Source organism: Lynx canadensis, chromosome B2 (assembly GCF_007474595.2).
Source record: "Lynx canadensis isolate LIC74 chromosome B2, mLynCan4.pri.v2, whole genome shotgun sequence".
Lineage (NCBI taxonomy): Eukaryota > Metazoa > Chordata > Mammalia > Carnivora > Felidae > Lynx > Lynx canadensis.
Genome location: NC_044307.1, coordinates 68,155,359 through 68,177,943, shown reverse-complemented (window position 1 = coordinate 68,177,943; position 22,585 = coordinate 68,155,359). Strand labels below are relative to the sequence as shown.

The window sequence follows — 22,585 nt, the reverse complement described above, 5'->3', positions numbered from 1 at the left end:
CTCTTTTTCTCAAAAATAAATAAATAAACATTGAAAGACAGTGGTAGAAAACAACATATTTATTTTTTAAAAGAACTATTTGTAGGGGTTCATTTCTTTTTGTAATAATCAGGTTTTGATTCAGTTCAAACAGGTGGCCCAACAAAACCAGGGGAGAAGAAACCTGGAAAACCAGAGATACAAAGTAAGTATTTCCCTTAATGTTTTTGCTTGGATTTATAGAAGTCATACTGTAATATAAAGGAGATGTTCCAAATTATATACATAGTTTGATTTTATTCCTGTGTTAATTTCTATTGGTGTTATCTAGAACAAATACAGACAACATAATAGTAATATATGACTAGTTATATTACCTCACATTCTGGGTTTCTAGTCAATTTTTCATTCTAGTTACTAAATATTCATTTTACTGGGAGTGTTTTGAACTGGTGCGTGTCCACTTTTTTTTTTTTTTGCAGGATTTTGGCAGTAGGTGAAAAACAAAGCTCATCACTGAACTTAACTCATTTCTCAAAGAGAAACTGATTGAAATAGGGATATAGGAGAAATATAAGGCTGGAACACAAGAGAGATGCCTTCACTGTGTTTGAAGAAATTCAGTTGCCATGAAAATATACTTCTCAATCTATGTATATGTTATGTTCATCTCTAGGGCATTTAGATGACTTTAATTGATGGCAGTGTAGCTATTTCCAGTGTCTGTGCACAACATCTTTGGTAACATGTGGGTCTTGACATATCTAAAGAATAATTACACATTTTCCAGAGATGATGTTGGGGAGGTGGTGTCTGGGAATCAGTGGGGTGAGAAATTGGAATGGAGTCTTAAGCAGTTTGAAACAACTTCCCAGGTCATTCTGATACATTCTTTCACTACTAGCTCTATTATTATTCGCCCCCACAAAGAATGCAGGAGGCAAGTTAGAGAAGAAAAAGGCATGAAAAACATTGTTTACAATTTTCTTTATAATATACAATTAGGAGCCCAACCCCAAACAAAATAAGGTACACAGTGATCCTTGGTGCGTTTGTAATCAAACAAAAGAAATTTTATTTAGTCTTGTTTTTGCAGTTCCTAGCTTCCTTTGTCTTCTATTGCTTTGACTTACTGGGGTGGACCTTTAAGGAGTTTCTTGGACTCCTGATTTACCACCTTATAAAAGATGGATTTATGACCCAGGATGATAATAAAAGGATTATGGATACAAAGTCCCCTTTATCTGTAATTTTTCCCTACAAATAATTGTTTATCATTCCTTCTGATGCCTAATAATCCGAAGTGAAGTTTGTAGTATGTAGTTATAATGCTAATATTTTCTCCGAGCCATCAATATTTATTCTAAATCAAAGCATTATACCAAATATTGACTATTCAGTAGACTTAAATGGGCCCATTAAATGGTGTGCAAAAATTATTTAGGCATGCAACTTGTATTTAGCTTGCAAAATTTTCCAGGACCCTTTCCTTCTCTTCCTAGCCAAATATTTCTTTTATTATCCACCAACTGACTGCAAGGACGAAAACATCTTCAGAAAATTCACTTAGTGTTGCCTTAAAAATACAGATTTTCATAAGAATCAGTTTGTTTCCCTTCTGACCACAAAGAAAAGAAAGATAGGATGTTTAGTTATAAAAGCCAATCATTGCATTTCAGTAATTTAAGGATGTAATGTGAATTTTTACTTCTGAATTGAAATGTGTTTTTCTACTCTTTGTTTTGTAAAAGTAGGTTTTAGGCTTCCAATTTAGATGCACGGAAAATTAGGACAATAAGATATTTTGACTACCTTGCATCATATTTATGCTTGTTTTGACTTGTGTTAGACTCTGTTAACCCTCTAGACGAACCCACTGCAAACTTCAGACAATTACATTATAAAATGCAGAAGAATTTTAAAAGTTTTTCTCTTTTCTTCAACTTAACTGCATCTGTTTGAATTGGACAGCAGTTGTTTTGTATTTATTGCTAAATACCAAGGAATGAAGACACTGCTTACACTCGTTTTGTATGTCTCCCAGATGTTTTGTGTAATTTTTACTTGGAGAAAAGAGGAAGGATATCATTTATAAAAATAGATAAGTTGATAGCATAAATACTTCCGTCACATGCTCTTGGAGAGTAGGTCATTTTTCTATTTATCTTTTCTTGCACGATGTCTTATATAGTAATTTAGAGCCATGTAGTTTCATAAATGCGTGTTAATTGAAAGCACTGAAAATGCTTCTGTATACGCAGTTAAAACAGTTTATTCTTTTGTGCATGTCGGTTGTGGGTGAAGAACAATGTGAATTCATTCTGATCAACAAAATGATTTAAGGAGACAACAGTTTTTCAATGTTAGCTTGTAGTCTTTGACTATGAAGCAAGTTAATAATACATCAATTAAAAATATATCCAATGCATTTCAGAATGCTCTGTCAGTGCCTGGACTGATCTGGTGTTCCTCGTGGATGGCTCATGGAGTGTGGGAAGAAATAATTTTAAGTACATTTTAGACTTTATTGCTGCTCTTGTGTCCGCTTTTGACATCGGAGAAGAGAAGACAAGGGTTGGAGTTGTTCAGTACAGCTCTGATACCAGGACTGAATTTAACTTAAGTCAATACTACCAAAGGGATGAGCTTCTTGCTGCAATTAAAAAAATTCCATACAAAGGTGGCAACACAATGACAGGTATGTTTTACAAAGTTCATTATTGTTTGAAAATAAGTGGAACACCTGTTTGGGAAAGAAATTAAGCATCACACAGTTATCATAGCTTAAATAAGTTTGAAGTTAACCACATAGTTTTTGACCTTGGCAAAATTGTGTAGTAAGAAGGGAACAAATATGTTTCTTTTTCGCTTCAGGGGATGCCATTGATTACTTAATTAAAAATACTTTCACGGAATCTGCTGGAGCGAGAGTTGGCTTTCCTAAAGTGGCAATTATTATTACGGATGGCAAGTCCCAGGATGAAGTGGAAATTCCAGCAAGAGAGCTTCGGAGTATTGGGGTTGAAGTTTTCTCTTTGGGTAGGTCACGTTTGGCTGATTATTTTCACTTTAGAACTACTTCAATACTGCCTGCTTAGGAAGAGGAAAGGTTGATTCCTGAAGGAAGGATGCTATTACAAGTGTTCACTGCATTTTATAGTGTAGTGTTAAGTCAGGTTATCTTTCGGTAAAAATTCTGCTTATGTATTTCTCTCCTAGAACTCCCTCAGCCTATGCATTGTGAGGTGGTATTCATATATACATATATATATTTTTGCCAGCCCTCTGTTTTTCAAAGAACGCTGGGCCACTGATTCTAATAAAGATCCTCCTTGTATTATCATTAAGTGTTTCTTTTTTTTTTTTATGTGTTTCCTATATTATGTAATACTTGTGGAATTCAGAGGGTTCCAGCTCATTCAGGACTCTGGAAGAAGAAAGTATTATCTTTACAGATGGCAGGGACAAATGATGGCATGGTTGGGATGAGAGCCCACTCTGTTTCACTAACCATTCATTTTCCTCTTTGGCTGGCCACTTTATGTGAAATTATAAAATGCCTTTGTCATTTGAACAGTTGCACATTCGTTATGAAGCAAACCAATTCTGGTTTATGACTAAATAAGGATTTAAAAATGTCTTTACTTGTGAAGGACTGAGAAAGCAAAGAACTCCCCGAATTCAGCACATTTTTCTCTTCAATATATCCTTGTCCTTTTGTTTTTAAGGCATTAAAGCTGCAGATGCAAAAGAACTCAAACAAATCGCCTCCACGCCTTCATTAAACCATGTTTTCAATGTGGCCAACTTTGATGCAATTGTGGATATTCAGAATGAGATCATCTCTCAGGTGTGCTCAGGTGTTGATGAACAGCTTGGTGAATTGGTTAGTGGAGAGGAAGGTGAGTGAATTGTTCACTGTTCCCATGTGTTAGCCTTTTCCATTATTTGATGGCATTTGTAGCTTTATAGGAATTCTAAAGGTAGACATTTTTACTCAAACATATCTTCTAGTGATTCTCCAGTTGTATACTCCATGTGTATGGTTTTTCAGTAACTCAACTTCTTGATATTATTTGTATTGGTCCCCCTCCCCCAGTGGAGCATTAAATAAAAATATTTATATCATTATCAAGTTCTTAAAAAATCTTATTTGAACAAGTTTGACTTGCTCTTTTTGTCTAAGACCATTTTGTGCATGTTGAGCGTCTGCCCATAATTACGCTATTCAGGTACTTGCTTTCATTGTCTTACACTCTGATTTAAACATTGGCAGGCTGGGAAGACATGTATCTTAGCATTTGGCAACATCAACTAATAAGAACACTGTTAAATGTTCGTGTTAAGTGGTGAAAAAAAGGGTTTTCTATCATCATTCTCTGCATGTTTTCAAAACTTTTAAGAATATATCAAAGATCAGTCAGTTTGATCCTTCCACATCTGGAAAAATTTCCCATTTTTATCAGTTATTGTTTCTAAATACATGGGAGAAGGAAAAGACATTTCAGAAGACATTTCATAAACATCCTTTTGGTCATTAGAAAGTCACAATTTCCATGATTGTTGTCCTCTTAGCCTGAGAATTGACAAGTGATTAAAGATAAGTTTAGAATAGCTACATCTTCAGTCATGTAAACTCTTTAATCTCCAAACCCCAAGTGTTTTGGCAATGTTCACTGGCCCCAATTCTATTTCAGAACCCCTTCTCATTACTTCATGGGCTCCAAATCTTCTTCATTTTACTGCCTAATGTCTGATTCTTTTGATCTGTGCTATTACAAAATCAATCCCCTCACCCCACTTTTCCCTGATTACCCTCTCTTTATGTAGTCTTTTCAATACTCTATTTTTTGAAATATCTGTTATTTATTTTTGGGAGAGCAAAAGACGGGGAGGGGCAGAGAGAGGAGAACAGAGGATCTGAAGAGGCTTCTGCACTGACAGGCTGACAGCAGTGAGCTCCATGTGGGGCTAGAACTCACACACTTTGACCTGAGCCAAAGTTTGACGCTTAACTGTCTGAGCCACCCATGCACCTCTTAAATACTCTATTTCTTACCTGTAGTACACTGTCCACACTGCATGTGTGAGGGTAGACCAAATTTCTGTCCTGCCACTGTTTGAACTCTGCTTGTATGATGCGCGGGGCTGTATTCCAGGTGTTCACACTGTTCTTCAGGGCCTCTCACTCTTGCTGGCTTAGCCCGTGACTTCTTTTCCCTATTCTGTCTCTGCATCACTCAAAAGTTTTGGCCAAACATCCAGATGGCACATCTGTTGCTTCTCCATACCCCCCACTACTCACTTTTTAGACATCATTTTTATACATATGTATACATATGGAGATATGATTGCCTTTTTGAGGAGGCCACGAGTAAACTGGTACCTGTTTTATCATCCATTTCTTGCAGGCTGAGATTAAAATAAAAATTGGAACTGTACATTCTGGGAAGTTGATTACATTGACAAATGTAAAAGTGTGAAAATTTGATGTGAAATGTCTTCAAATACTTTGTTGTCTGTTACATACATGACTGTATAAGGATAGAAATGTTTTAGATGATTGATATTTCTTTGTCAATATACATGTTGTAAAATGTGTCACTCCTGGTGGCATTATGAATAGAGTTGAACATTTTTTCTTAGCTTGAAACAAGTGGGAATAAAATTGTCTAAGATTATAAGAACTGTCATTTAAGAACTGCTGAATCCTTTATCTTTCTTTGCATATTATAAAGTATCTTTTAAAGATTACATTTTAATCTTTATAATATCATGAAAACAGAAAAAGAATTGAGCAAGTCATTGGTTGAGCAAATATTTATTGAGTGCCCACTTTGGTACCTAAGAATAAAGATGATGAGTAAAATACCAAAATTAGAATGGAAACCTTGGTCCCGGAGAAGAATTAGGCATCAGACATCTTTTTATTGATTTCTTCCAATGACTTTCTTTCCCCCTAATTTTCTCAGTTCCCTGATTAAAAATCAGGCACTGAGTCTTTTTTGGTTTGGATGTGTACAGGTGAAAGTGAAGACTTGGGATTGGGCAACTCTTCTTGATGCCTTCATGATTAGTTTGACTTGGGAGGCTCAAATGTTCAAACCTATGGGTTGCATTTCACTGTTTTTAATCACTGTTCTACTTGTTACTTTTTAGTTATTGAACCTCCTTCAAATTTGATTGCCACGGAAGTGTCATCAAAATACATTAAACTAACTTGGAGTCCATCTCCTAGCCCAGTGACTGGCTATAAAGTCCTCCTTACACCAATGACCGTCGGAAGCCGACAGCACGCACTGAGTGTGGGGCCTCAGACCACCGCACTCAGTGTTCGTGACCTTTCAGCAGACACAGAATACCAGATCAGTGTTTCTGCCATGAAGGGACTGACATCCAGTGAACCCGTTTCAATAATGGAGAAGACTCAGCCCATGAAAGTTCAAGTGGGTAAGTTCATGGGTATATCATTGAGTTTGGAATAGGTGATGGTTCATTTGACAGTATGCCTTCCTGCATCGGGTTTAATTTTAAACAAAATATTTACAATAGTTTTCTTTAAAAAATTAAAAAAAATTTTTTAATGTTTATTTATTTTTGAGAGAGACAAAGACAGAAAGCAAGTGGGTTGGGGCAGAGGGAGAAGGAGGCACAGAATTTGAAGCAGGCTCCAGTCTCTGAGCTGTCAACACAGAGCCTGACGTGGGGCTTGAACTCATGAACCATGAGATCATGACCTGGGCGGAAGTTGGATGCTCAACCGACTGAGCCACCCAGGCACCCTGCAATAGTTTTCTTTTAAATAAGCGTGCATACTGAGAAAACCAGATATCTATATTTTAATGACTGATTTGTATTTGTTGAACTTTAATGGACTTTCTTTCTTCTTACAGAATGCTCACGTGGTGTGGATATAAAAGCCGATATTGTGTTTTTGGTTGATGGTTCTTATAGCATTGGGATTGCAAACTTTGTTAAAGTTAGAGCCTTTCTGGAAGTTCTTGTAAAAAGTTTCGAGATTTCACCAAATAGGGTACAGATAAGTCTTGTCCAGTACAGCCGGGATCCTCATACTGAGTTCACTTTGAAAAAATTCAACAAAGTTGAAGATATAATCGAAGCAATAAACACCTTCCCCTACAGAGGAGGATCTACAAACACTGGGAAAGCAATGACTTATGTCAGAGAGAAAATATTTGTGCCTAGCAAGGGTTCAAGAGGCAACGTACCAAAGGTCATGATTCTTATCACTGATGGGAAATCTTCAGATGCTTTCAGAGATCCTGCTATAAAACTAAGGAATTCCGATGTGGAAATCTTTGCAGTTGGTGTGAAGGATGCTGTTCGCTCAGAATTAGAAGCTATTGCCTCTCCTCCTGCTGAGACCCACGTGTTCACAGTGGAAGATTTTGATGCTTTTCAGAGAATATCTTTTGAACTCACACAGTCTATTTGCCTTAGAATTGAGCAAGAGTTGGCAGCTATAAAGAAAAAAGGTTAGTAGACTTTGTAGAGTCGAGGTTATCTGTTCATGAACAAAGCATTTGGTTATAAAATTGAGGATATATAATTGTGGATTGTTCTTTTCATGAGCTAGAAAAAGGAATTTTGCTGCCTTATAGAAATCTTTTGAGCTTAGTTTATTTAGCTCTGAGATAGGACTTTATTTTGGGTATGGATCATGTATTTATTGATGAAAAAGCTGTTTACCATGAGTTACGAGATATTTTCGATCCTAGATCCTTAAGCATGGCTAGTTACCAGCTTTGTGACACTTATTTGTCATATTCAGTTCAACAACCGCTAGTTGAGTGTCTAATATGTGCTAGATGGTGAACCAAGTCTTTTGAATCAAAGGCGACTAGAACAGAGTCCTGGATGTTTGAATTCTTCTTACGCATTCCCTTTCCTGGGACACTTTTAGGCATTATTCCTCAAGCAGGAATTCCCTACCCTCTTTTCTTCATTTGTTCAAATTCTGTTTTTGAACATTCAGTTAAAAGTCCCATCTCTTTCATCAAGGCTTCCTTAACTGCTCTGGTGCTGGAACACTTAGTATCACTTCCGGTCATTTGGCGTTCATAGGTACTGCTCTGTTTTGTTAATAACGTCACACTCTCCTTCTTTCCAATTCGATTGTTTGTTCCCTGAGAACAGCAGTGTGCCTTAAATGTTGGCTCTTCCTATGACTCAGTTTAATGAATACTCTTTTGTTAGGAAAAGTCCCTTAATTATAATCTTAAAATATCTGTCTATCACCAGAAGTTAATATCCTATTGCCGAGGATGAATGGGAAAATACTGATGGTTCATTTTAGGTTTGTTACTGTTTAACTATTCCAGTTGTGGGCAGGACCATTCCATTACTGCTTTGTGTTTAGAAACTCAATTCAAATTCAATTTTATTCATTTATGTATTTTTATTTTTTATTTTTAAAGTTTAGTTATTTTGAGAGAGAGAGAGAGTGCACACGTGAGTGCAGGAGGGGCAGAGAGAGAGAAGGGGAGAGACAATCTCATGCAGGCTCCAAGCTGTCAGCACAGAGCCTGATGTGGGGCTTGATCCCATGAACTGTGACACCATGACCTGAGCTGAAATCAAGAATCGGTCACTTAAATGACTGAGCCACCCTGGTGCCCCCAAGTTCAATTTTAATTAGTCCTTTAAACAGTGTAACTTAGTATTATGAATGGTCGAGACAAATGATCAGGATCTTCTTGTAAGGCTGTAAGTGAGAGGCCCTCTCTCAATGGTCATGTGTGGCATATTTACTCAATGTATTTGTCTCAATGACTATTCTTCCAATGAATATAAGCCCTTTCGGAAAAATAATCATTAGCTCCAATTTAGCTTTATAGATTTAAAAATTTCAAACTCTGGCCTTTTTTTTTCTTTTTTTTTTAATAGCTTATGTACCTCCAAAGGATCTTAGTTTTTCTGAGGTGACTTCTTACAGTTTCAAAACGAACTGGTCTCCCGCTGGAGAAAATGTTTTTTCATACCACATCACCTACAAGGAAGCTACCGGGGATGATGAGGTCACAGTGGTGGAGCCAGCATCGAGCACCAGTGTCATTCTCAACAACTTGAAGCCAGAGACTCTGTACTTAGTCAACGTAACTGCAGAGTATGAGGATGGCTTCAGCATTCCCTTAGCTGGAGAAGAGACCACTGCGGAAGGTGAGATGGGGTTTCAGACCCTGTTTTCCAAAAACTAGCAATTTATTGTAGAACCAGGTTACAGTTTGAAATAATCATCTGCAACTATAGTTTAGAATGGTGAATGTCTTTGTAAGATTCAGCCTCTATAAAGTACAGCTATTCATACACCCTTTTAGAAAGTGGAAAAAAAATTTATGTAAAAAAATCCCTAGATTTATTTTGATGAATTTGAGGTAGAGATACAGAGAACTATTAATAATTATGGAATTAACTCTCAAAATACTACTTTTCCAGATTTTTCTGTCCCATGTTTCAGCAGTGTTATGTTCAAATACTTATGAATTTTGTTTGCTTTATCTATGGATGTGATGGCAAATATATTACCAAATGTTTTTTCTTTGTAAAAATTGTGGTAAAATACACATAACATAAAATTACCATTTTAACCATTTTAAATGCACATTTCGGTGGCAGTTAGTACACTCATATTATTATTACCACCATGTGTCTCTAGAACTTTTTTTTATCTTGCAAAACTGAAACTCTGTATTCATTAAAAAATAACTCTCCATTCCTCTCCCCACTGCCCCTGACAACCACCATTCTATTTTTCTGTTTCTATGAATTTGACTACTCTAGTTACCTCATAGGGGTGGAATCATACAGTATTTGACCTTTTGTGTTTGGCTTATTTCACTTAGCATAATGTCCCCAAGGTTCATTCATGTTGTAGCTTGTGTCAGAATATCCTTTCTTCTTATGGCTGAAAGAAATTCCATTGTATGTATATACCACTTTTTGATTGTCCACTCACCCATGGGTTGCTTCCACCTTTTAGCTATTGTAAATAATGCTGCTAAGAACATGGGTGTACACATTTTACCAAATGTTTCAAGCAGTGTTTGTTTAGGTATATCCTTTTCACTGGATAGAGTTGAGTACTTTCTGATACATTTCACTACATTGAATATTCAAAGGGTACCAAGGAACCTGGCCATGAGAAGACTAAGACTAGGCAATAACTCTTTAAGATAAATATCGCAAATATTAAAAGATATGTCAGTTGTTCTCCATTTTTTACTAGGGATGAGCAAAAAAGCATAAACAGATACATGAGGAAATTAAGATGGTTACAAAGAAGTATTTGCTAACAGGAAAGGCACATGTTGGTATACCTTGCTGATAAAAGCTAGAGAATCTTTTTTCTCTGAAGGATTTTTCAAATAAGATTGATGTTTTCTTTTTGTGCATGGTTTAGGGAAATTTCTATATGAAATCCAGCAAATAAAATAATGGCCAAAGTTTAATTCTTTTCTTATGATTTTTTTGTGTTGAGTAACCCTGAAATCCATACTTAGATATTTCTGATTTTCTGATAATTTCTCTATAATGCCCATATTGTTGCTTGATGAGCCTGGCCCTTTTCCTTCAGCATTTTGGGATGGGGATGGGAATATGGATAAGAAGAAATTTAAATCCAGAGGGTATTTGAGTAGAGCCAACTACATTCATATATGCTCTAGTTTTTGCTCATTGGGCTCCAATGATACAATTTGGTAATACATTTCTAATTCTATTGTCTGTAGTGAAATCTGAAGTTTAAACTTTCTTTAGTCAATAAGGAAGTTTCTGATTTCAGTACCTTCGTTAAGCTACTAATTATTGAGCTCCAACTTATGTGTCAGGTACTGTGATAATTGTTTTTCATGGATTATCTCATTTAACAACTTCAGTAAACCTATAAGTAGTCGTGTTTTTTCCTTCTGGGTAATCTGAAGCTCAAAATTACACATTCAGCTTCAAAACTAGTACAGTAGTTCCCCTTAATCTGTGGCTTCACTTTCCGTGGTTTCAGTTGCCCACTGTCAACCACAGTCCAGAAGCAGATGATTTTCCTTCTGGCTATTGTTAGAAGGTCAATAGTAGTCTAATGCTACATCCCAGTGCCTACATCATTCACCTCACTTCATCTCATCATGTAGGCATTTCATCATCTCACATTATCACAGGAAGGGTGAGTACAGCACAATAAGATATTTTGAGAGAGGGAGAGACCACATTCACTTAACTTTTATTATAGTATATTGTTATAATTATTCTATTTTATTATAGTTGTTGTTAATCTCTTAATGTGCCTGATTTATAAATTAAACTTCACTATAGGTATGCTTCTATAGGAAAAACATAGCGTATATAAGGTTCAGTACTATTCGTGGTTTCAAACATCCTCTGGGAAGTCTTGGAATGTCACCCTTGCAGATAAGTGGTGGGGGAAACTACTATATTCAAACTCATCAGTTTATCTGTCTCATTTGTTCTGGCTAATTTAGTCTTTTTCCTTGCCATGTAAAATGAATCATGGCTGTAACTCTGCCAACTGCCATTGCTTTTCTTAAGGGATACACTTCTTTTCTCCCTGAAGTGATCTACTGACGTATTGGCTGTTTAGGTAAACTTCTCATTATATGCGAGATAAATGCAGTTGTTTTGCACTGTGCTTTCACTCCAGTGGATTGAAAAGACAATAACCTTTAGTCCATCTTCCCTGAACGTGTGGTCCAAATGAACAATTTTCTCCTTAAATAATTTAAACATGTTTACTAACTATAAAGCTGAATGATGTTCTCATTTAGGCTTAATGGAAATCTATTTAAGACTGTTAGTCTATGGACATTACACACATTGCAATTTGACCTCAAGATTTAGATCCAGGTAGCATTCATTAAGTGTCTACAGTGTGTTTGGTCCAACACATGTATGGTCTAATTATTCTCCAAGTCAAAGGACTCTGCAGATAAAAAAAGTTAGCTGTGGGACTGGCTGGGTAAGACAGTTCATTCAAGTGGGTAAATATGGTAGAACTGGGTATTAGGTATTATTTTCCTATGTTTCTGAGAAAATCTAGTTAGAGGAAAAAGGTTGGCTACTTATATTTGAAGACATGAGTTATTTTTATTTTTGAATTTTATGTCAATATGAATTTACTATTTAATAGAGTACATATTTATGATTTTAAAAGTTTACTATTATATACCTCTTTATTTGATTAAAAAATTAACAGTACTTACTTTCTTTCTGTATATTGAGTATTATTGTTTCATCACCTAGCTAATATCTGGCTAAATGAATGCTGTAACCAGGATGTTTGATAAAATGCTGCTTTTGGATTTGTTTAGAGGAATGCTATAATTTATTGATCAAAAGCTAGTTTTGCATTTTTTTGTGTAAAATAAACTTTTTAAAAAAATATTTCAGTAAAAGGAGCGCCTCGAAACCTAAAGGTGACAGACGAAACTACAGACAGCTTCAAAATTACCTGGACTCAAGCTCCAGGGAGAGTGTTAAGGTACCGAATTATATATAAACCAGTTGCTGGCGGAGAGAGCAAAGAAGTGACCACCCCTGCCAATCAGAGGAGGATAACACTCGAGAACCTGACTCCAGACACAAAATATGAAGTATCTGTAATTCCGGAATATTTCTCAGGACCTGGGTCTCCGCTGACTGGAAATGCAGCCACTGAAGAAGGTAGAGGAAATATACCAACTGTGTGGTAACAACCAAACTCTTGACTGCAGGGGAAGCTGTAGGCAACTATCAGGACACTACAGGATACTACTTTATCTCGATTATCTGAGTATTTTAGACTGTAGTCCTTTTAGACTGGAGTTACCCAAATTTTTGACTGACTTATGACAACATTTACTTGTGTCGATAGAACTCAAATACTATTTATGATCTACATATTCTTTTAAAAATAGCATGATTACATATTCTGATATAAATTGAAGGATGACTAGGGATTAAAAATCAAACTGCTCTGCACCATTGAAACAGATTATATATTACTTCTTCAGGAAGATTTTAAAATAATAACCTGTTTTTTACCTAAATGGTTAGGCCCCCAGGATAGATTCTGATATTTGCTGCAAATTATTAATGTTAAATATTTGTTTTACTGAGAAAAATTAAGGCATTCATAATTTTCATTTTATTCATTTATTCATTTCATTTTATTTATTTCATTTTATTCTTTAACATTTAAAATAATAGCAATAACAACATATTCGCAACAATGAACAGTTGTTGAGGACTTGTTTGTGTCAGGTTCTGTGCAAAGAGCTTTTCATATATTTTCTTATTTGATCCATGCATAGAGTCAATGGAATTGTTAGTATTATTATCCCTTTTTATAAGGAAGTCAAGGCTGAGGATACTAAATAATAGCTCAGAGTCATGTTGCCGATAAGCAGTGAATCTGAGTCAGACACTCGTAAGGAATACCCACCCCAGCATGGCCTGCGTCACCACTTCCCTCCCAGTGTAAGCAGCTAAATAGCCTGTCCTATGGAGTCCCCTTCTCTTTCCATTTGATTTCTTCCTCCTCTCTGCCCTTCAGAAAGTCACCACTTCCTTTTTTCTCTTTCTAGTTGGGGATCTAGGGCCCTTTGTGCTGGGTACTGTAAAAAGATCCAGTGGCTCTTCATCTTTCTGTTTTTGGAGTGAAAGTGGTTAGCTGTTGTGTGCCCAGTGGAGAGTGTCATAGGATTGGTGCCTTGTGACCCTTCAGAGATGACATTACCACTCTACCAGAAAAGTCATGAAATGCCAAACATCATAGTTCCAAAGGGATGGACAGCCCCTGAGTTTTACCCAAGGCAAGGCCTCACTTGGGCTGTTTCTTACCTTAAGACTTTTTCTAGGATAGCATTTGATCATTTATCATTTTTATCACATCAGTGTATTTCCTGGTTATTACATTTAGAAGTTCATAGCATGATACCAATAAAATCCTTTTTATTGAGAATTTCTTGGAGGAGTTAAAGCCTACATTGTGATACTAATCAACGTATTTACAATTTGTAGGGCTTTGTTCCACTTTTAGAGAAAAAGATTGTAGTTTTTAACATCAAAGAGAGTAACATGAAAGATATTAACCTATGTAAACACTGAAGAGGAATGGGATGCCTTTTGATTTGTTTCTACTGACAAATAAGGCCCAGTTTAGAAATGCTTAGGCTCTGTTGGCCAATCAAGAGTTACGATTGCTGTAATACCACTCAGGATATAAATTTGATGTGGTGCGCGTGCCGCCCACACACAAACACAGACACCCCCCCCCCCCCCGCAACACGCACCCCCACACGCAAAGCAACAAAATGTTTTTCAAGTCATTTTATTCAATAATGAGTTTTGATGTTGTTTTTGTTTTTTAATGAAGTTAGAGGGAACCCAAGAGACTTAAGAGTTTCTGACCCCACAACATCAACTATGAAATTGTCTTGGACTAGAGCACCAGGGAAAGTGAAACAGTATCTCATCACATACACCCCAGCGGCAGGGGGTGAAACTCAAGAGGTTACTGTGACGGGAGACACAGACAGAACTGTGCTGAGAGGATTAAACGAAGGGACACAATACGCCTTATCCGTGACAGCCCTGTATGCATCCGGGGCTGGAGATGCCCTGTTTGGTGAAGGAGCAACGCTTGAAGGTAATTACCGTCATGTTTTATAGAAATTCCTGAGTTTGTTGGTGATTTGTTTAGGAAGCTGAAAATGTTTCCGGAGAACAAAATCTAGAAATGTGCTATCCTTTCTCTTAAAAGGAATTTGGATTGAAAAGTAACTATGAAACCGCCTGTGATTCAGAGACATAGAATGCAAGCAACTGTAAAAAATCACGTGTGATCAGGAAGAGGTGTACCGGGAAGCTGAGTGCATCATAAGGCCATAGAAATGTGTTCTTAATGCCATGGGTTGGTTGAGTGGAGAAGAGGTGTGTGACATTCAGGGTGGGAAAGGGCCTTGGGGAACATCTGTGGGTGAAAAGGATTTGGGTTGCCCAAGGTAATGCGACTGCTTCCATCACTCACGAGCAGACAGAAACCCTTTTCTGACTCTGAGTCTCATTTCATTCACCATGCATAAAAGCATTCAGCTTGAGAAATATGAGAATCCAGGTTTTTGCTTTGTTTGTTTTCTGAATGACCTCTAAAATTCAGCTCTGTGTTAGAAGTTTGAAGTTAATGCGGTACTTAGCAAGAACCACCAACAAGACTGGAGCTATGTCCTTGGTTCTGCAGAGTTAATTGCCAGAGGGCTTCATATTTCTTAGAATCTTTTGAAATATAATGGCAGCTTACATTTAACTCACCACAACTACAAAGTAAGTTGTGTAAGAGGGAGAAAATACAAATTTGGCCTAACTACAATAAGAATGTTGTGATATTAAAAAGAAATATCAGTGGATGATTACAATAATGAGTTGGTACCATAGCTGGAAGCCTAAATGGAAATCAGGCATTGATTCCTTTTTGTTATCACCATCTTTTATATGACTTACTGAAAATAGTTATAGGAAGAAAACAAATCTGAAGTACCTTTTGTGATGTGAAGTCACAGTGACCTTAGGTAAAATATCTGTCTAATTTGGTGGATCTGGGAGCTTGGAGGATTGTAGATATTATAATTAACAGGGACAAGGCCCACAACATACAGTTTTGATTAAAACTTCAAGACTTTGTCAATAGTTAAAACAAAAACAAATATTCTAATCAATCCTATCTCTAATGGTGACCAAGAGTTTAATTCCAATAGTCCCTGAAATCTACTTTTAAAAGAGGATTTAAATGAAAGATTAAATACCAGTGTGTACAATACTGATTACTAGAAGAGTCCTGGTTTGACTAGTTAGCCATGTGACCTTGACATGTTTCCTTAACCCCTTGAGTCTTAGTTTTCCCATCTATAAGAGGGGATGATCATTGCTCGGCCTTCATCCCAGATTTATCGTGGAGATCGAATGGGAGACTCTAAGCGAAACTCTTTGTGAATGGTAAAATACTATATGTATATAAAATTCATGAGGAGAAATAATATTCACTTTAAGATTGATATCTAAAAATAAAGCTTTTGTAAGTATTTTGGAGATATTGATTAGCTACCCTAAAGTTTTGAAAATAATAAGAACTAGAAATGGAATTTGCCTTAATTACAGAGACATAATCCAATCAGTAAAGCATGTGATCTTTCTATCTGGAGCAACGTCCAGAATTTCTGAAAAGTTTGTTTTTTTGTTTTGACCTTTTGAAGTTCTCTTTCTCATGTGCTTCCCATAGGCTTTCAACATAGGTTGTTTATAGGATTTTTTAAGGATAAACTTTTGAGCTTCTGTTTTTTTACAGAATAATTGTAGGTTATTGATGTTTGTGAAAATTTCTCATAAGGAATATCTTGGAAATGATTTAATAGTTTTACTTCTTATACCTTTTAACCTTCTGATATTTTTCTGCATTTTCTTACTTTAAAACAAACCATATTCATACTCAGTCCAAATCTCTTAAAGCTAAAAATTAGGGCATTTTTGTTAATAATATATTAACAATCTTTAGAAAACAAAATACACATTTTAATTTAATAGCAAACATATTCTATTAAGCTGTGATTTTTCTAAGCCAAGTGTATAGCTAAATTGTTTATAATTTTATAGTTTTGTACAAGTAGTATAGAAAATCTACCAACTTCTATACATGTGCCCCCTCTCCCCCCCCCCCCCGCAAACACACATATTTGATCAGAAATTACCTCTAAGGGAGATACATGAGTAGTAAAATAGATCTTAGAAATTACTGTTTTCAATTTCCTGAGAAGGAGGGAAGTGAGATGATTAACTATAGTTAACTGATAATTGAATTGTAATAATACTTTTTTTCCCATTTATACCAAAGCTCTTTACTACATGAAGGATTATATAAAATGCTGCCAGCCTGATTTTATTAACATATTTATCCCATTGCATTATGTGTGGTAAACTTGACAAATATGTGAAAGCATAGTTGTGACTAAATTAAAATTGTAGATTTTTGCCCCTGGTTATTCCATTTCATTTTATTGTATTAACTTAGCCAAATCCACATACCATATACAGGAATAGGATATGATGGTAAATGCAGGGAGTGGAAAGCCAGAAACAGAGCCAGGCAACTGCTTTTGAGGGCCGCTGTTTTTCTAATCTGTTTTTCTCTTGGGAGAGAAGGTGGTAAGAGCAGACCTTGAAGGAATGTTTCTTCCATCCAGAGGCATGGTCCAGCCGGCAAGAGCATTCTGTAGGTTGAAATATTATGGATTGTCTGAAGTGCATTCTATTCAATTCAAAAAATATTAAAAAAAATATTTAGTATGGTCTACAACCATCCCTAACTTGAATCCATTTCCTAGTTTGTTGAAATGTAGCCAATGATCAGAAAATTCCCCTGTCCCTGGAAGAGAGATTTATTAGCATTGGCATTGGGGAAGTTCATGGTTTGCTCTAGGACTGTATGAAATAGAATCACAAAGGCAGTGTTTATTACTATTTCAGATCCAAACTTCAGAGGAATCTGAGCACAAACTCTTGGGTTTGATTTACATGATCCCCCCCCCCCCATTGTTGTTGTTAAAGTAGATTTAATGTAAATTACTAAAGCATTGTTGTAATGTAAAAGTACTTTAGGTCCTGATGGAACTTTTAATTGTCACTGTTAGTATTTAGAGAAAGGAAAACCTGTTCATAGAAACCCTGAAATGAATAATGGCCATTTTTAATGCAAAGATTGACCACAAATGAATGAAAATTTCAGTTTGGGAATAATATGGTTCGTTTTGTTTCTGAGTGTTGTTTTTTGGCTATGGAAAAGATGACTTTTCAACATTTCCTTTGTTGCAGTTGCTATAGCAACCTGCCAACTTCCTAGACAGAAGAACTTCCTGTACATCAAACCAAGCTAACTCAGCTGACATTTTGTTACAATGAGGTTTTTAGCACATCATAGGGATTCCTCTGCATGATGTTGAGTAGCGTGGGGCCTCTCCAAGACAGACTAAATAAGGTCTCTATGTTTCCCTAGATTTATTGCTATCTCATAATTTGAAAAATTATATGTTCTGAGTATAACAACTCTGAGGTTTCCTGGGAACTTTAGCACAATTACCAAGCAGCAATTCATATTTCCTTTCCTGCACGTTAATGGCTCATCAGAGAAATATCTAAATCATGTTGGAGACATAACAGTTATGGAAGAAATCTTCAGGCTTTGAGGTTGAAGGGTGACTTGTTAAGCGGTTTTTAAGAACTACATACTGCTTAACGTACTTGTTAGCTTATCAATAGTGAACTTTGTCCTTTGGAGTGGTGGATCTAATTCATTGGCTGTAAATCAAGTATGTTTCCACATAAACGCGGAAGCAGGTTTTCTGTATTCTGCTGTGGAAAGTTGGATGACTTTTGAACTGAGCTTTAACGGAAAAGACAAATTGATTTAGAAGAGGATTTACATTACATTTTCAATTTAATTTCTATTTTTGAAAGTGGTATGTGAAACTCAATGAAAGCTGACTGGAACAATTTATACAGTTTCATTTCATTATGATTAATTTTTCAGTTATCATCATTGGCTAATTTGCGTTATAATTATATTTGAATTGGATGATGATTTGCTTTTCAGAAAGCAAATGGAAAAGGGCTAAGGAAACGTAGGAAAGTTACTTAAATGAGGCATTAGTTCTTTGGCTTCATATGTGGAAAAAGCAGAAATCAACCCCTTGTGGATGTTCAGATCATGAGAAATGCACCTGTCTAAATTACTTCCCACAACGGTAGCTCAGAGATGCATGTGAGCAGGCATAAGAAAAATGACTTTTGAGTATATCTAAATATGTTTGATAATCAGAGAAGAGATATTGAGTATCAGAATCTCAAAAACTGATAAATTTTGTGTGTTTAAATTTATGACAGAAAAGCATGTTATTTCTTATAAATATACTGTTACTGTACTGGGGAGGATAAGGTAGCTGGGAAAACTATTGAGAAGGATGAAGATAAAGGCATGCCATCATTATAGAAGAGGACTTGTTTGAAACGATTGCCAGAAATTCTATTACCAGAAATAAAAGTAATATTCAAAGCATAGGCATATACCCCAGAACAGCAGAAAACAGGTACCATGAAATTAAATATTATTGAGAACAATATTGCTTATGTGAAATCCTGAACAAACTAAAACATCATAAAACAAACATTTATAAGTCTTGAGGCAGAGCGAAAAGAGGGACTCGAGGAGGTAGGAAGCCTTTGCTAAAGTGGAAGTGGGTCCAGGTTCTGGGAAGCATAGTGACAAAGGGGCAAAAAGACTACTGGCATTGGTTCCTGTTCACTGGACCATTTCTATAGCTTCCCCTTTTAAGAAACAGTAATCTCTCCTGCCGAAAGAAAGGCTACACGCTGGTCTTCTGACATCTTTCCTTTCTTATTCCTCTTCCTTTCCTTTTCCTTCCCAGGTTTTCTAAAAAGAGACTCCCAAACCCAATCTAACCAAACCAAGCCAAATGCTCTTTCTGTAGTTATTGATGTCTGAAGTTCCTCAGGTCAAGGACAAAATGTGCAATTCGTATTTTAAACCAAAGCAAATGCCTAGCTAGGTAACACTTCAGTTGAACCTCATTCACAAGAAAATGTGATCAACTCTTGAATAAGAAGCATGGGTTGAGAGCCACTTCCTTTTGAAACAGGATGAAGGGGAGGAGAGAGCAGTGAACATCACACGTGTGTTATGGGGGAGAAAGGATGTGATGAGAAGATCCAACACACTTCTCAGTTCTCTGAGGGTCAGCCATGAGATAGAGAGAAAGAGACAGAGGGTGAGCGGGGGAGGGGCAGATAGGGAGACACAGAATCCGAAGCAGGCTCCAGGCTCTGAGCTGTCAGCACAGAGCCTGACACAGGGCTTGAACCCATGGACTGTGAGATCATGACCTGGGCCAAAGTTGAACACTTTACCAATTGAGCCACCCAGGCATCCCATACCTGTCTTCAGAGTGAAAGCAAGTGTGAGGGTTTCTTCCTGTACTGACCAAGCACATCTAACAAATAATGGCCTTAGAGAGGAGCATAAGGAAAAAGAAAGAAATGAGAAAAGAATAAAGAATTGTAGGGGAATGAGAATAATAGAGATTTAAAAGATTTTTTTAGGAAGTATCAGTGCTTAGGCATATCTCCACATATTTCAATTTAATTGATTTGGGCATGGCCTACTCTTTGGCACCCCAGGTGATTCTATGTATCTTATCAAGTCCAGTCCATTTATTTTTTCCCAGGGCCCCAGGGGGCGACATAGCCTGCTGGTGGCTTGCTCATCTGGTTGCACACCAGGTCTTAAGACCAGCTTGGCCACTTGAGAGTCTGCTAATTGTATCACAGGATACAATTCAATTGCTTCATTTTTTTTTTTTTTTTTGCAAACCAATATTTGTCCAAGCTAAGATTCCATTTAAATAATATTTTTAAAGGGTTATAGGTCTGATAAAATTTACTTGTCATAAGGACATCATATTCTCAAAATTCTTGGGTGTAATGCAGCAGCTAGAATACTCAACCCTCCCGTTTTTTTGGGAGAAAAAAAAGTTTACCAATGTGTTTGACAAGAGCATAAGCTTAATATTTAAGAATATTCTTATCACACCGACTGAAGCCTGTTGAAGCAGTTTGTCTTGTCAGTCTTGGCTTTTGGATTGAGGTGCCTTTCTTCCTTCTTTGGATTTCATTTTCTTTGTTACTAATAAGGAATGTTGCAATGCCACTGCCTGTATATAATGCCTTTGGGTGTCGCTGGCAGATAATATAATTTTTTGAGGATTGTTTTCTGTAATTGAGAATTTACTCAGTGCTCATTGGATTTAGTGTTGTCATGTCATTAATTATAACTTAAGAATGTTTTTTAGTTAATGCTTCATTTGTATTTCAAAAAGTGCTTTTATAGACTCTTTTCTGGACATTGATAAACCTTGCAAAGATATTTACTGAAATTTTACTAGTATTTTGTTCCAACTTTCCAGGTCCTGAGAGTGTTAAAACAGTTGATTAAAGTCTATGGGAATGCTTGTCTAGTGAACTAGGCTCCTTTTGTTTGTAGCCCAGAAATATCTTTGTGAATGTATGATTGCTTCAGCCATAATTGTCTAACTATTATTTTCTCACAAAGAAATCATCAGCCTGTGTTTGTGAGATTGGTGTCTGTTGTCATGGAAATAAATAGTGTCACAAACTCAGTGCTGTACAAAGTAGGGAGGAAAACAGGCTGAGAAACACAACCTTGGAATGGAAAAGATGCTGAAACTATTATTTGTAAGTTACTTCAGTATTAATTTGGAAGATATTCCCTTATTCTATCTATTTATCTTATACTTTTTTTTTGGAGTGCCATTAATGCAGCTTTTGGCTCATTTAAGTTCAGTCACTTTCAAGTACAACTATTTTACAATGGCTATGCCTAGCTGCAGTTTATGAAATTCAGAGGCACATATGAAAACAAGGTGTGTATCAAGCAAAGGAAACATGTGCTGCACATTGAAAATCTAGAGACCAGTTGCTGGGGTGTCAATGATCAAAACAAAATAAAACTTAAAAAGCAACAACCAAACCGAATCAGAAACAGTTTGTTTATATTCCCCCAAGTAGAGAAAATATAAAAATATGTGGCCATTTAAGTAGGAAATAGAGTTCAAGAAGGCCTTCAAATGAGTATTAGCCTCAAGCACTGTGGGGGAAAAAAAGTCAATGTGTTCTTGAAAATAAGTATTCTGGGTTTCAGTGAAATATGTAACTAATTTCCCTCCAGAGATGAGATGTCCTGTCAGCAGTTAAAGTTATTTTTAATGGAGTTAGAATTTTCCATTTGTGCTTGGGCTCTGGTAAGATGCCCAGCTCCTGTTTTATTTATTTTTCCCTCTAAATTCTACAGTATGATAGGTTTCTGTCTATACCAGATTTCTTTTTTTTTTTAAATTTATTCTTACCTTTACTTTTTGAGCTGAAATGTAGTTGTTTCGTCATGAGTATTTTTTAAGATACTCATTTTTACTCTTCAAGTAAAATAATAGTCTTCAAAATTCTTGTAACAACATTATATATCATTTGCTTGAATATAAAACAATTACTGATGAAATGTATGCTGTAGAGACAGATAGTTTTATATTTATGTCATGCTGTGGCATAAACCCTAGTAAAGGTAGCCAATATAAAGTGACCTGTATATTTATTTTACATTTAAATTATGGAAAGTGAGGGTTTTATTGGAAGACATCTGTGCCTCCTATTAAGTTGAGGTTTCCATATTTTTCCATTTGGGTTGTATTTTTTTTTTTTGAATTGAAAGAGCCAAAATTTAGTAGCAGACATTTTCGATCAGCTAGAACAAGTGGTGTGTTTTATTTTGATGACTGATGGCTTTTAAGTTTTCCAGAGGAATTGGCGGTTTTTAGTTTCATTAGAGTTCAGCTCTATTGGAAGGTTGCACTTATACTTTTAAATAGCATGAACAAGTAGAGTTTTCATGAAAAAACGATTGCTGGAATTAATATTTGCAAGTGATATGAAGTCGTTGAAGTTATTATAAGTCATCCATTGAAAT

General features: G+C 36.1%; 1 protein-coding gene across 2 annotated transcripts in view; it reads left to right on the top strand.

Annotated features, from left to right (window-relative positions):
- Nucleotides 1-22,585, top strand: part of COL12A1 (collagen type XII alpha 1 chain) — a 115,858-nt gene that overhangs the window by 13,065 nt on the left and 80,208 nt on the right. For both annotated transcript variants that reach the window (XM_030315852.1, XM_030315853.1), the window contains exons 5-13: nucleotides 125-184; nucleotides 2,414-2,677; nucleotides 2,854-3,018; nucleotides 3,708-3,881; nucleotides 6,139-6,429; nucleotides 6,873-7,475; nucleotides 8,887-9,159; nucleotides 12,397-12,669; nucleotides 14,363-14,635. In XM_030315852.1, coding sequence (XP_030171712.1) covers nucleotides 125-184; nucleotides 2,414-2,677; nucleotides 2,854-3,018; nucleotides 3,708-3,881; nucleotides 6,139-6,429; nucleotides 6,873-7,475; nucleotides 8,887-9,159; nucleotides 12,397-12,669; nucleotides 14,363-14,635 — 2,376 coding nt within the window. The remainder of the gene's footprint in view (nucleotides 1-124; nucleotides 185-2,413; nucleotides 2,678-2,853; nucleotides 3,019-3,707; nucleotides 3,882-6,138; nucleotides 6,430-6,872; nucleotides 7,476-8,886; nucleotides 9,160-12,396; nucleotides 12,670-14,362; nucleotides 14,636-22,585) is intronic.